The 13,148-nt window shown below is 31.4% G+C and overlaps 1 protein-coding gene and 1 pseudogene across 1 annotated transcript; one reads left to right on the top strand and one right to left on the bottom strand.

Moving 5' to 3' along the window:
* The first annotated feature begins 384 nt into the window (after positions 1–384).
* LOC148547953 (uncharacterized) lies at positions 385–5,326 on the top strand (annotated as a pseudogene).
* A 972-nt stretch (positions 5,327–6,298) lies between these two features.
* On the bottom strand, positions 6,299–8,684 carry LOC107613384 (gibberellin 2-beta-dioxygenase 1). Its single transcript, XM_016315350.3, has 3 exons — positions 8,184–8,684; positions 7,533–7,929; positions 6,299–6,891 (listed from the first exon to the last, which is right to left on the bottom strand). The coding sequence occupies exons 1-3, from the start codon at positions 8,570–8,572 to the stop codon at positions 6,640–6,642; spliced, it is 1,038 nt and encodes a 345-aa protein (XP_016170836.1). The 5' UTR covers positions 8,573–8,684; the 3' UTR covers positions 6,299–6,639.
* Between the last annotated feature and the right edge of the window lie 4,464 nt (positions 8,685–13,148).

The raw sequence follows: 13,148 nt of genomic DNA, 5'->3' as shown, positions 1-13,148 counted from the left end.
AAAATAAACCTATGCCTATTGATAAAGTGGTAAAGAAGAAGGGATTATCATCAAAAAATAATATAAAGAAAAGGAGTGTTAGAACAATAGTGGCCAAGAGGTATATAACAAGAGCATCTGCTAAAAGAGTTGTCACAAGAAATACAATGAAGGGGAAGAGAAAGGAACCTAAGACAATTGTATTATCAGATTCTAATTCTTCGGACAGTTATGAAAGTGCAGAGGATAGTGCATATATATCGGGAGCAGAGGATAGTTCAAGTGATGAACATGTTGCCAACAAAATATTAATAGCAAAAAGAAGGGAGCTTAAGAGAAAACACAGACAAAAAGATAGGTTAAGTAAATTGAGGAAGGAAACACTTGCAAGAGGATGATGGATTGATGATTGAGGATGATGATTCAGGTGATGATGATGAACTATTCTTTGGGATTGTGAAAGAGACTAATCCTAATATTCAGGTTTATGATGCTTATGATGAATACCATGATGATTCGGATGGGACAGATTCATGGCATTCAAAGAAAATGAAGACACCTCCTAAGTCAGAGGATGAGCTGGGTGATTTTGATGACGATGAATCATTTCTTGTTTTTAGAGAAGGTGCTTGATTTGGAGAACTACGCCTTATGGTGAAAATTTAACACTAAGCAAATTAACACTATACCTTAATTATTCTTCTTTTGTATTCATAACTTCCACATATATGTTATTAAGTTTGTGCTATGACCTCTATGTTTTGGTATCAGAGATTTGCCTTTTATATATTCTATGTAGCATGTTATATTTTTTTGATGGTATGTAGAAGGTTTATTTTTCTATCAGTCCCTATAATTTTACTGAATTTTCAGTTAGGTCGTCCCTATATTTTTTTTTCTTTTCGATTGGTTCCCTATACTATATCAGATTTTGTATTTAAGTCCTACCATGACAAAAATATTAGAATTAACGGAATATTTCGTTAAGCAAAACAAATATACCTAACACTTAATTGAATCTTCTGTATATTTTAATAGAATATTCTATTAATTCTAACGTATTTGTCATGGTAGGGACTTAATTACAAAATCTGATATGGTATAGGGACCCAATTGAAAAGAAAAAAGTATAAGGATCTAATTGAAAATTCAGTGGAACTATAGGGACCGACAGAGTAATTAAATCCATTATTGTCAAAATCGCGAGTTAACTCATAAACTCGACAAGTTTACGAGTTTAGGTCGTAGAATCGAGTTAATTCGGACAAAAAATTATTTTTGAATAGACTCGGGTAGACTCGAGTGGACTCGTGTAAACTTGGTCAAAATCGTGAGTTTGAGAGTTTGCTTTGGGTGCTAGTTTTGGCAATAAATGACGTGGTTTTGGCCCCAAAAAGTAAGGTTAATCTAGTAACATGTAACCCTAAATGACTAAATCCCTAATCACCTTTCTCTCGGTTCTTTCCCTCTCCATCATTTTCTCACTCTTCAATCTTCGCCACTGTTCACCGTCGTATGCCGCTCTCTCCTCTCTCTCCTCTTGGTGCCATAGATTAGGATTACATTTTTAGACTAACATTGACAAAAAAAACACAAAAAATAATTGTATTGATGTGTTTACATGTGTAAGTATGATATACAATTTCTCACATTTAGGATTTTTCAATCAAAATTAGCCATTAACAATTACTAGTACAGATACAACAACCACCAACAAATAAAATGTCAATTTTAGGACCCTAACTTCATATTCCAAGTTTCCAATCTTCTACACAAATTTTAACATCTATTCATTTATTTCAAAATCAGGATCTGTTCTACCACTAACTTCTTCATCCTAAATTTTATCAGCTAAGATAAAGGGACCACACCACCTCTTGCCAACAATTTGCAACCACATTAAAGAACCATAGTGAACAAATTACATATTGAATAAGTAACAATGCTAGCCTATCTAAATTAACAAAACATACTTATATTATAGTTTGGATAACCAAAAAATGGCCTCCATAGATTCGCATATGTTCCTGACCATTTGAGGACGGGTCGACTACCACACCCACACCTATCTAGAAGTCGTTCATAGTTACTTCTGCTCGTTTTTTTCCCACAGCTTTTCTCGTAAAATCGGTTGCTCAAGCTACTAACCACGTTGCTACCACCTCCCATCGTCAATCTTTTGAAGCTCCTTTAACAATGGTGGAGGAAATGAACGAAAACGACTTCTAATGGTGTAAGAGAGTTTATGGAGCTCAAATTGAGATTAGGATTATAAACTAATAATAGGGACTAAATTAAATTAAAAACTTGTATGTGCCACGTAATATAGCCGTTAATTATCTACCGTGGCATCTCTCCACATACGTTATCACTTCATTTGTGAATATTTGCTAGAAAATACCTCAGGGACAATGCTGATCACTTTTGTTAAGTTTCATAGACAAATTTAGGACAATTACAAAATAAAAAACGAGATTGAAGCTCAATTGTAAGTTCATAGAGCAATTTAAGATTTAACTCTAATTATTAATTAGATCCCGACTTCCAAAAACATTTGATTAAATTAAAGATTAACATAATATCAACTCCTACACAATCAGTTTCTCATCTGATCTAGTAGATATCTATCATTTGATTTCTAGCTTGTAAAACAAATAAATAAGCTATGACCTACACCAACACAAGAAATTGCTGTCCTTGGTAAATTACTTTCGAAAGAACAAAAAAAGAATATTATTTTAAACATTTAGGGTTGATTTGTTTTTGTTTTTATTTGTATTATTTTCTGTTTTTAAAATTTATTAAAAATATACAATTTATTTTATTTTATCTTTTGCACAGCATAATATTTAAACATACTATCTAGAAAGCAAAAAATAAAGACAAAAACCAATCATATCCCCATAGTGTCATGTCTCACGTAATTAAAGAAAAGGAAAGAAGTGGATATTTGTCTAACACAACTCACATATTCCATTGATAGGAAAGAATTTATACAATTATATCTATGTCGAGTTCACGTTATCGAAACTAATTTGACAAAAGTCCTATTCACTTTTGGTGGTTTCCCTTGTGAATCAATATTCACTAGTACATTATAATAGTATCATTGCTTTTTCCTATAGGTATTATATAGCTAGAAATGTTATATATAACATAAAATAAATTTTCCGTTTTTAATTCTCTAACTAGTCAGAATTCATAATAATAATAGTCCAGGGCCCAAGTTGAGACCAAATCTCATACTCACTCAATAAAGGGTTATACATGAAAATCAGGACCATATTCCATGGAAGTAAGAAATAATCTGTTAAGATCCCTCTTTGGTAGTGCAAGAGTGAAAGGAGAGGTGTATGATGAAGAGTTAAGAGTAGTACAGCACAACACCAGCCAAATGTGTTTGTGTTGCCGAGAAGTTGAACATGTCATCACTGTTGGAACAGTTGTGATAAGTCCCTCTCTTCTTACGCGTTTCGTTTTGGGCCTAGTGCTCCATCGCATTACTCATTCTATTACACCATATTCTAACCTTATTATTGTCATTATTATAATAATAAACATGGTCCCTGCTTTATATTTGAGCCCACATATTGTTCTGACCAAACACCATGTGCTACATCTTCGTATTTTAATTTAAAAAAAAATATATCTTTTCGATTTCAATGCTTAGATCTATTATTTCGATAGTTGAAAATCTAAATTTTTGAATTGTAAAGAGATGTTTTATTTTTTAGACAAATAATTAAAGATAAAAAAGGACACTCATCCATTTAAATCAGTTAATTCAATTCTTATCTATTTTTACAAAAAAAAACCATACTACTTCTAATAAAACTTTTAATATTTATCTCTTTTGAGATATCTTATTATTTTTTGTATAGAATAGAGACTATTTAATTACTTAAAATAACATTATTTTGGCATTAAAAGAGACTGATATGTGTAAATAGTTAGAAGGCTATTCTATCATTTATTTTAGACTTACTTAATTAGACATGTTTTGAATTTATAGGTGAAAGAAGAAAGTCTAGAGTAACGCCACAATCTTTTTCACACTAAATGTTTGGTGGAGAAATTGGGTTTGACATGTGTTTGACATCCTAAACCATATACGTTGCAGTGGTTGAATGACAGTGGAGAGATCAAGGTTGACAAACAAGTGACAATTGCATTTTCTGTTGGCAAGTATGTTGATGAGGCATTGTGTGATGTGGTGCCAATGCAAGCTTGTCATTTATTATTGAGGCGACCTTGGCAGTTCGACCGTCGAGCATTTCATGATGGTTATACAAATCGATTATCCTTTGATTTTAATGGTCGCAAGATCACTCTTGCTCCTTTATCACCTAAGGAGGTTTACCTTGACCAGTTGAAGCTTCAACAGGATACCAAGGGGAACATGGAATGTGAGATCACAGAAAAATCTGAGAGAAAAGAGGCTATGAGAGAAAAGAATATAGCAAAAGGCCCAAAGGTGAGTGAAAAGAAAGAAAAGAGTCCATGTCATGAGAGTAGTACAAATACAAAAAAAATTGAGAAAGTTGAGAGCAAATTGTGTTTCTTTGCAAAAGAGAGAGATTTAAAGAGTGCTTTAATAGGCAAGAAAGCTTTGTTTATGGTTCGGTTTAGGGATACTTTATTCTCTGACACTGACATTAACCTAAATTTGCCAAATAGCTTTGTCTCTTTGTTGCAGGCATTTGCCGATGTCTTTCCTACTGACGTACCACGTGGTTTGCCTCCATTACGTGGGATTGAGCACCAAATTGATTTTATTCCTGGTGCTAGCATTCCTAATAGACCAATCTATAGGAGTAATCCTGAAGAGACAAAGGAACTTCAAAGACAAGTAGAGGAGTTATTAGCCAAAGGTCACATCCGGGAGAGTATGAGTCCATGTGCTGTACCAGTTTTGTTGGTTCCAAAGAAGGATGGTACTTGGCGAATGTGTGTGGATTGTCGTGCAGTCAATAAAATTACGGTAAAGTATCGTTATCCTATCCCTAGGTTAGATGACATGCTTGATGAGTTATATGGTGCATGCATATTCACTAAAATTGATTTAAAAAGTGGGTATCATCAAATTAGAATGAACCGAGGGGATGAATGAAAAACTGCATTTAAAACAAAACATGGGTTATATGAGTGGTTAGTAATGCCTTTTGGGTTAACTAATGTCTCTAGTACTTTTATCCGTCTGATGAACCATGTTTTACGAGATTTTTTGGGTAAATTTGTTGTTGTTTATTTTGATGATATTCTCATTTATAGCACTTGTTTGGATGACCACTTGTCACATATTTCAACTGTTTTAGAAGTGCTTCAACAAAAAAAAATTATATGCTAATCTTAAAAAATACACTTTTTGTATTAATCGAGTTATATTTTTAGAGATTTTCTTTTAACCAATTTTCTTATTCAATGACATACAAGAATAGCCTGGCATAGTACATATGGCATGCCCAATAAGAAATGGATGTAGCAATTTTGATATACGGAGACTGAATTTTATATATATATATATATATATATATATATATATATATATATATATATATATATAATTTTTTAATTATTTTTTATATTATTTTATATGTAACTACTGAATTTTATTTTAAGATTTTATTAATATATAAAAAAATATAATAATATCAATAATACTCTATAAAATCACAAAATACTAATATTTTTATGGTATATTTAGTTAAAAATAAAAGTGTTACATATATTCTTTTAATTAAATGAGTTCTTTTAAAATTTTTAAAAACTTAAAAAAATTATAAATTATTAATTATCTCAACATACAGATACTGTATAGAATATAAAATACAATTTTCAAAATAAAATCATATTTAAAATAGATTATCATAAAAAAAATAAGGTAAATGTTTTTTAATAATATATACGTTTAAAAAAAATTAATATTTTTATAAGAAAAAATTTAAAATAAAAATGTGATTATTAAAATATAATGAAGTAAATTATTATCTCTATAAAAATTAATTTGAAAAATATAAAGATTTAAGTGTGTAATATTAAATTAGTTAAATAAAAATATTAATAAAAAATAATTAAAACTTAAAATTATCACATTTTTAAAAATAATTATATATAAAATTACTAAATATTTTTTATTTTATCATATATATATATTTTAGAAGTGTCAAGGCCACTTGTCCTCCGTCCCTATGCCCAATGTACACTAGGATTCGATTCTCATGACTCATGCTCAGAAAGAATGGTTCAAGAGCCTTTCTCATACTGTAGTGTGTATAATGTATTAAAGAAAAAAAAAAACATAATCTGAGTACCATTATTGTACGTGGAATCAGACATACCTCCATTATTATCATATCATATATATGTGTCATTTACTTAGCAAGCAGAACTTACATAAATATCGAAGCAAAAGGAAAGGGAATATATACTATACCATACCATATTCATATCATTATTATTATTATTCCTATCTTATCCTAACTTATAAGCTATGACTCATTTATGATTGGCAGATAACACCACGAAAAAGCACCAAAAGAAAAGAAAAAAACAAACTTATCATATACATTAACACTTATATATATATACCCTCTCCTTAATTATCTTTATATTATATATATTGACAAGTAGTGGAGTGGTGGTGGCCCTCAAGTGGAATAATTAAGAGGCAGCAATCTTCTCATAGGGTATGAGCCTATTGGTAGCCAATCTTGTAGCGTAGGCAGCGTTCTTGTATTCAAACCAAGTGAACTCTTTGTATAAGCTTTCCTTTCCAAGCATGAGGGAAGGCAATGGTGCAATCTTCTCACTCAATGGTGGACCAACAAAGTAAATCATTGATAGCCTTGATTTGCAACCGTTGTCCACTATCACTCTGTGCCTCACACTCTTGAACCGTCCATTCGTCATAACCTTTATGTTTTTTGTATCACCAAACGTAGCAAAAAATTCATGTTAGATTACTAATACATACTACACCAAAATGATACTATACTATAAGATATCATATCTGATATATATCATTAGTGCTACAAGAGTAAGCACAATTTACTACTTTCGTTCAATAATTAGCCAACAAATATACCGATGTAAAAAAAAAATCTAAATACACTAGTATAATATTAATATAAATACAGTACTGACTAAAAATACTAATCAGTATAAATAAAAATTGTGAATCTCAAACTTTTTTTTTCTCATTATAGATAATATTACACTATACTGACATAACGCGAAAGCAAAACTTTTTTTATGTATAAAAAAAAATAAAATTGAATAAATAAATTCATGTGGTTTTGGGAAAAGGAGAGGAGGAGTTGAATAATGTGGCAGGTGCAATAATAATTTTAACAAGTCAACCAAAATGTGCGCACACACATTCAAAAAAGCAAAAAGGAGAAGTTTATCTACATGCAGAAAAACAACTATTTCCTCTTGTTATTATCCATTGCCATGTATGTACACATGACAACAATAAAATTAAAAATTTTAAAACAAAAAAGGTTAGAAATCCGAAAAAAAACACTTATATTTGTCATTTCTCTTTTATGTACCTGAAGTGAATCACCAACATTGACAAAGAAGGAACTGTGATCAGGAGGAACAGGAATCCAGTTTCCATCACCAACATAAATCTGAAGGCCAGAGGTGTTATTGGATCTCAGAAGAGAAATTATTTGTGGGTCAGTGTGCTCTCCAAAACCAACCATGTTAGTGGTGTCGTTCTTGTTCTTGTTCTTGTTCTCATCACCACCACCTCCGCCATTGGAAGCCATTGTTATTTCAGGGCAAGCAGGGTAGTGGTTCACCCTGAAAGCAGAGTCACTCTGTTCATCCATCACAAGCTTGCTCAGCACGTTTCGTTCCTCAATCTTCAGCCCTTCCGCCATTAACTCAAGAACCTCGCACGCCATCTTCCTCATCGCTTGCATGTACTCGTTCAAAGCACACCTAATAAAACCACACACACATACTAATAAATTAAACTTAGCTAAGTTTACACCCTTTATAATAAATACGGTTTTAACACTAATTTTTTTTATAACTAAACACACGATTTTTTTTATTTTATTAATTAAAAAATAATTAATAATAATTGTTTTTTTAACGAATGTCAAGTAATGTTTCTGAAACCTTGATTCTAGTGTTATCCCTTTATCTTATGGGACCATGCCAAAATACATGGTAAAATTCACGTATATTACCTGAATTGCTCTAGGTTTTGATCAGAAGGTAGTGTGAGAGTGTTGGAGTGTTGTGAATTGGTTTTAAGGAGAAGGTACTCGATCCAACCGATGTCGCCGTTGTAACCGAGGCGCTTGTTGCCGTACCCGAAGGGGTTGGCAAGGCCGACCTTCTCCTTGTCGCTAAGCGGCAAGGAGAAGAATTTGGTAGCCTCCTCTTCGAGGAGGGAAATGGCGTCCATAGGGACGCCGTGGTTTATGACTTTGAAAAACCCGAAGTCTTCACAGGCCTTCACTATGAGGGCCTGTGCATCAGGTTTTGAAAGGTCCACTATGGGAATGGTCACCACCGGCGGTGAGAATGTGGCTGCTCTGTTATTGCTACAGTTTCTCATGTACGAGTATTGCATTTTTGTTTGTTTGTTTGTTATTGGTGATTGAGAAGAAGAAGAAGAAGAAGAAGAGAGATATTTGAAGAGGGTGAAAGGGTTGATAAGGCTTTTTGAGAAGAGGGGTTTGCTTGAAGAAAAAACGGCTAAGCTTCTTTCCTATTTATACAAGAAGCAAAGCTTTGGTAGGGACAGAGCAGGAATAGAAACAGTGACAAGAATATTTTTATTTCAAAATATGTTTATCTTCATAACATAAATTTACAAGCTAAAATATCGGTTAAGTAAGGAAATAGTTTTGACTGTCTATGTAATGTGAAATACTCCTTATGCTTTAAGCTAGTTTTTTTCACTTTTACAGTATTTTTATAGTCTCAGTTTAATTTTATTACATATACAAAATGATAGTACATTAAAATTTGAGATTATATGTTATAATTAGTAGTTTAAAACTAAATATAAATTTATTATTCTAATATTCAATTTCAATTTTATTTAATTATATAAAATGATAAATTAATTAATTTCTATTAAAAATAAATCGTCTATTATGTTGGGATAAGTCTCATTTTATCAAATATTTTCAATAGAAGATGAAATTTGAAAATAATTACTTCCTATACTTAGCAGACTTGAAGTTCTAGAAGCTCTATTGAAATTGTTGTTAATGTACATTTATTTTTGTTTATAATTGTAAAAATAAAAGACAAATAGGTTGATATATGAAAAAATGACTAAACTAAAATATTCATAATTTTTTGTAAATATAGAGTGGGCATTATTATTTTATACTATTTTTTACAACCGACCTTTTTCTTTAAATAATGGACATCACAATCCTGCCGAAAAAAGTAGTCCAGTCATCACCTACCTGAGCATTATATTTACTAGGATTTCTCCCACTAAAATATACAAGACAACTTTATCACATTGAAAAAAGTAAGTAGTTGCATCGATGAGATTCCTTTAAGGTTTTCTTCATTGTATCTGATATATATGTTTTCCCTTGTTTCTATTTTGGTGAAACATTAAGCCTTTTATTAGTTTAATTAATTATTCCTTTACTCTATGTTCATATTTGTAGATAGTGCACGCAGCTCATTTTGCACCGCTGAGAGTGCCATCTACCTTTTTTTCCTTCTGGTAACTTTGCTAATGATAATAACTAACAGCAATGTTAAAAAAAAAACACTAAAATCATTTATAATATTTCATCTACCTTTACTTGTTATTTAAAAATTTTGATATATTATAAATTATTATAACAATAAATTTTATTCATAATTAAATATATTTGTTCTTAAATAAATTTAAAATTTAATCTTTATATAGTCACAGTTAAAAAATTATATCAATATCTAATCATGTATTGTTATATTATTAAAATAATTAATTTTAAATGAACTATTTAAAAGGTCATTTAAACTTATAAATTAATAGAATTACAATGTTTTGTATTTACAAATGTGAAAATTAAACTCATATATTTAAATACAATTATTTAAATTATGAATATATTAAAATTTTAAATAACAAAGAAAAATCGATAAATTAGAAGATAAGCTTCCATATCATGCATGCACCTACTATACCGTCACGTTTTTGGTGCAGTTGCGTGTTTAATTTTGTGTAAACAGAGCAACAAGCATTGAAACATTTTAGTTCGGGTAAAATGATGAAGGGACACTTTGAATTTTTTAAAACTAATATTCAAACTGCCATCATGGAGTCATTATTAAGTTTCTCCTCATCCAAGTCCAGACTTTATTAGTTTCTCAAGTACATTTAATTTGTTTCAACTTTTCCATTTTTCTTTCTTCAATTCATGCTCATATTGAATTAATCAATGTTGTAAGTTTGTCCAGATAATATATATTAAATGAGTAATTTTATATGATTAATAAAATTTATTAATTTTTGTTAATATTTGATTAATTTTAAATTTTAAATACGAAATTTTAAATTTAAAAAAATAAATATTAAATTTAATAATATAAAAATAAAATAAAATAGTATAAAATTAAAATATTGACCTCAAATATTAACTAATATTAATAAAAAATTAATCTTTTAATAATTTTATATTAAATATTTATATATCTAGAAATTATTTTTAATATAAAAATGAAGATAGTGTTTTTGTTGAATATTGATATTTGAAGTGTATTGCTGTATTGTGGATGTGCAGATAATGCTGATACAATACGCAGAGGGAGTGTGTTGCTGTAATACCCTAATATTCAAATTCTTACACTCGAATCATAAGTTAATAAAAATAAGGTGGTACAACTCTCAAGGTTCATTATAATACATATATATATATATTGAAAGGAAATATTAAACGAGAAGTCTGAAAAGGAGTAAAATAAAATCGCGAACAGAGACTCTCACGTATCGATAAAACAAAAGATAAAGCGCATCTGAAAGCAAAGGAAAAGATAAGCAATAATGAAGGATAAGACAAGGATATGATATAAGTATATAACATAAGTAAATAGTCACTAGTCGCGACTCGCAAAATTTAAGCCGGTTAGGGTTACAGAGGTAAAAGCAATTGACAACAGAATTTTCTATCTCTCCCAAATATACATCATCGCCTCTATAGGCAAGTTCCAAAATAGATAATTGCATACATATAAGTTTTTTCAAAATAAAGAATGAGGGATTTTAAGCAAAAGTAAAATAGAGTCTAATGATCTTCGCCATCTTTCAGATAAACCACAGCTCACTGTTGAGCACCTGGACTTGCATCTGGAAAATAAAAAATATATACAGAATGAGAACCCCCGATCCATGGGTTCCTAGTACGGTAAAAGTTCCAAATAAATACAATGCACTATAATAAGAACTCACTAAGCATCTTGATCTCCCTTTCATCAATTATTCAACCTAAGTTCTCACTAATCCGCCATAACTTGGGCAACTGTCCTAGAGGATACTAAGTCTAATTCAATCTCTCATCTTTTCCAACTTTTCCAACTTTCCAACTTCCAATTTATTACGGAACCATGACCAGAACCAGCACCAGCTAGCAGACTCAGTAATTCTATATTAATACATCATATCTTTACCTGGAGCAAGTGAAATCACTTCACTACGTCTAACCAGGGAACTCAATTTATCTCATTCAATATTCATCATTGTTAATTAATCACTTCATCATTTTATTTCCAACAAGGACAGCCCTCAATGTCAATCGGCACTAGCACGAGGGACCTCTCAATTGTACAAGCACAAGCAATACAAACAAGTAATACACAAGTAAGGCAATTAAGGCAAGTAGCATTTAAATATGTAACATATTCAATTAGCCAAACTCATACAATTAAGCAAACCTAAACAAATTAAACATATGCAAATGATGTATGCCTGCCCTATGGCCAATGAGCTCATCTGTCGATTATACAGCCAACCTGATACACCCAGTAGCTAACGTGGATATCATCTCTCAACACGAAGGAAATCCTCAACCTTCAAGGGAAAAATCCTCAACCTCCCATTTAGAGAGAAATTGTGATGTAATAATAGGAAATCCTCAACCTAACTCATTCACACCACAGCCAGGAATCGAATCGAAGGAAATCCTCAACCTTCTCCATTCAATTCTTCGATGTAGCAAGAGAGTGAATCCTCAACCCTACTTGCCCACCGCAACAAGAGAGGGAATTCCGAACCTCATCTTGTCCATTACAGCAAGAGAGAGAATACTCTATCTCAGCTTGCTTATCAGTAAACGGGATCCAACCGTCATCTTCACCATTTCAATTTGAAACTCATTTCAATTCAACACAAGCAAACATATTCGTAATCCGAATTAATCATTACAGAACTAAACCGAAGAGAATCCTCGACGTTCTATTCAACTCTATAGTGTGACAAGTGAGGGAATCCTCAACCTCAAGCTCGTCTACCATAACAAGAGAGGGAATCCTCGACCTCAACTTGTTTATCACAACAAGTGAGAGAATCCTCAATCTCAACTTGCCTTTACGTGAGCGTGATAACACCACCGTCCTCACAACACAAATCTTATTGTCTCTTTAATCATACTCACAATACGAGAGAGGGAATCCTCTACCTCAACTCGCCTATTCATCCCGGGATATAGTGCCCGTCACACTTCACCATTATTATCTTGTCCAAAACTTCACTCACTTATATAGCATATAAGTCGGACGAAATCCTCAACCTCCCCAATCTGCTATCATTCACCAATTATCAGTAATTTATACCCATCGTCATTTCGCTCATTATAATCATCATTCTCATCATACGCAATTTTTACTCCTCATCACATTCATCCTCATCACGCATCACTTTACATCTTATTCATTTTTCTTAATTTCTCTAACTTAACTCTTTAGATTTGGTCTCTAACTTTTCCATTCTTAATCACACTAGCTCTATACTCTTATCAGTGTTTATAAAGATTTAAAAGGCTAAAAGAATGGTTAAAAAACTTAAAAATACACTTTTGCAAAATCTGGAGGTTGGCGTACGGATGCCTGTGGCTCGTGTACGCATGGTTGAAATTTTGGGTGTCGCGTACATGAGTCCTTGTTCACGTACGCGAGTCCTTGTTCGGGTACTTAAGTGG

The sequence above is a fragment of the Arachis ipaensis genome, chromosome B8, assembly GCF_059453495.1.
Source record: "Arachis ipaensis isolate K30076 ecotype BB chromosome B8, ASM5945349v1, whole genome shotgun sequence".
Taxonomy (NCBI): Eukaryota; Viridiplantae; Streptophyta; class Magnoliopsida; order Fabales; family Fabaceae; genus Arachis; species Arachis ipaensis.
This window is presented reverse-complemented; position numbering and strand designations above follow the sequence as displayed.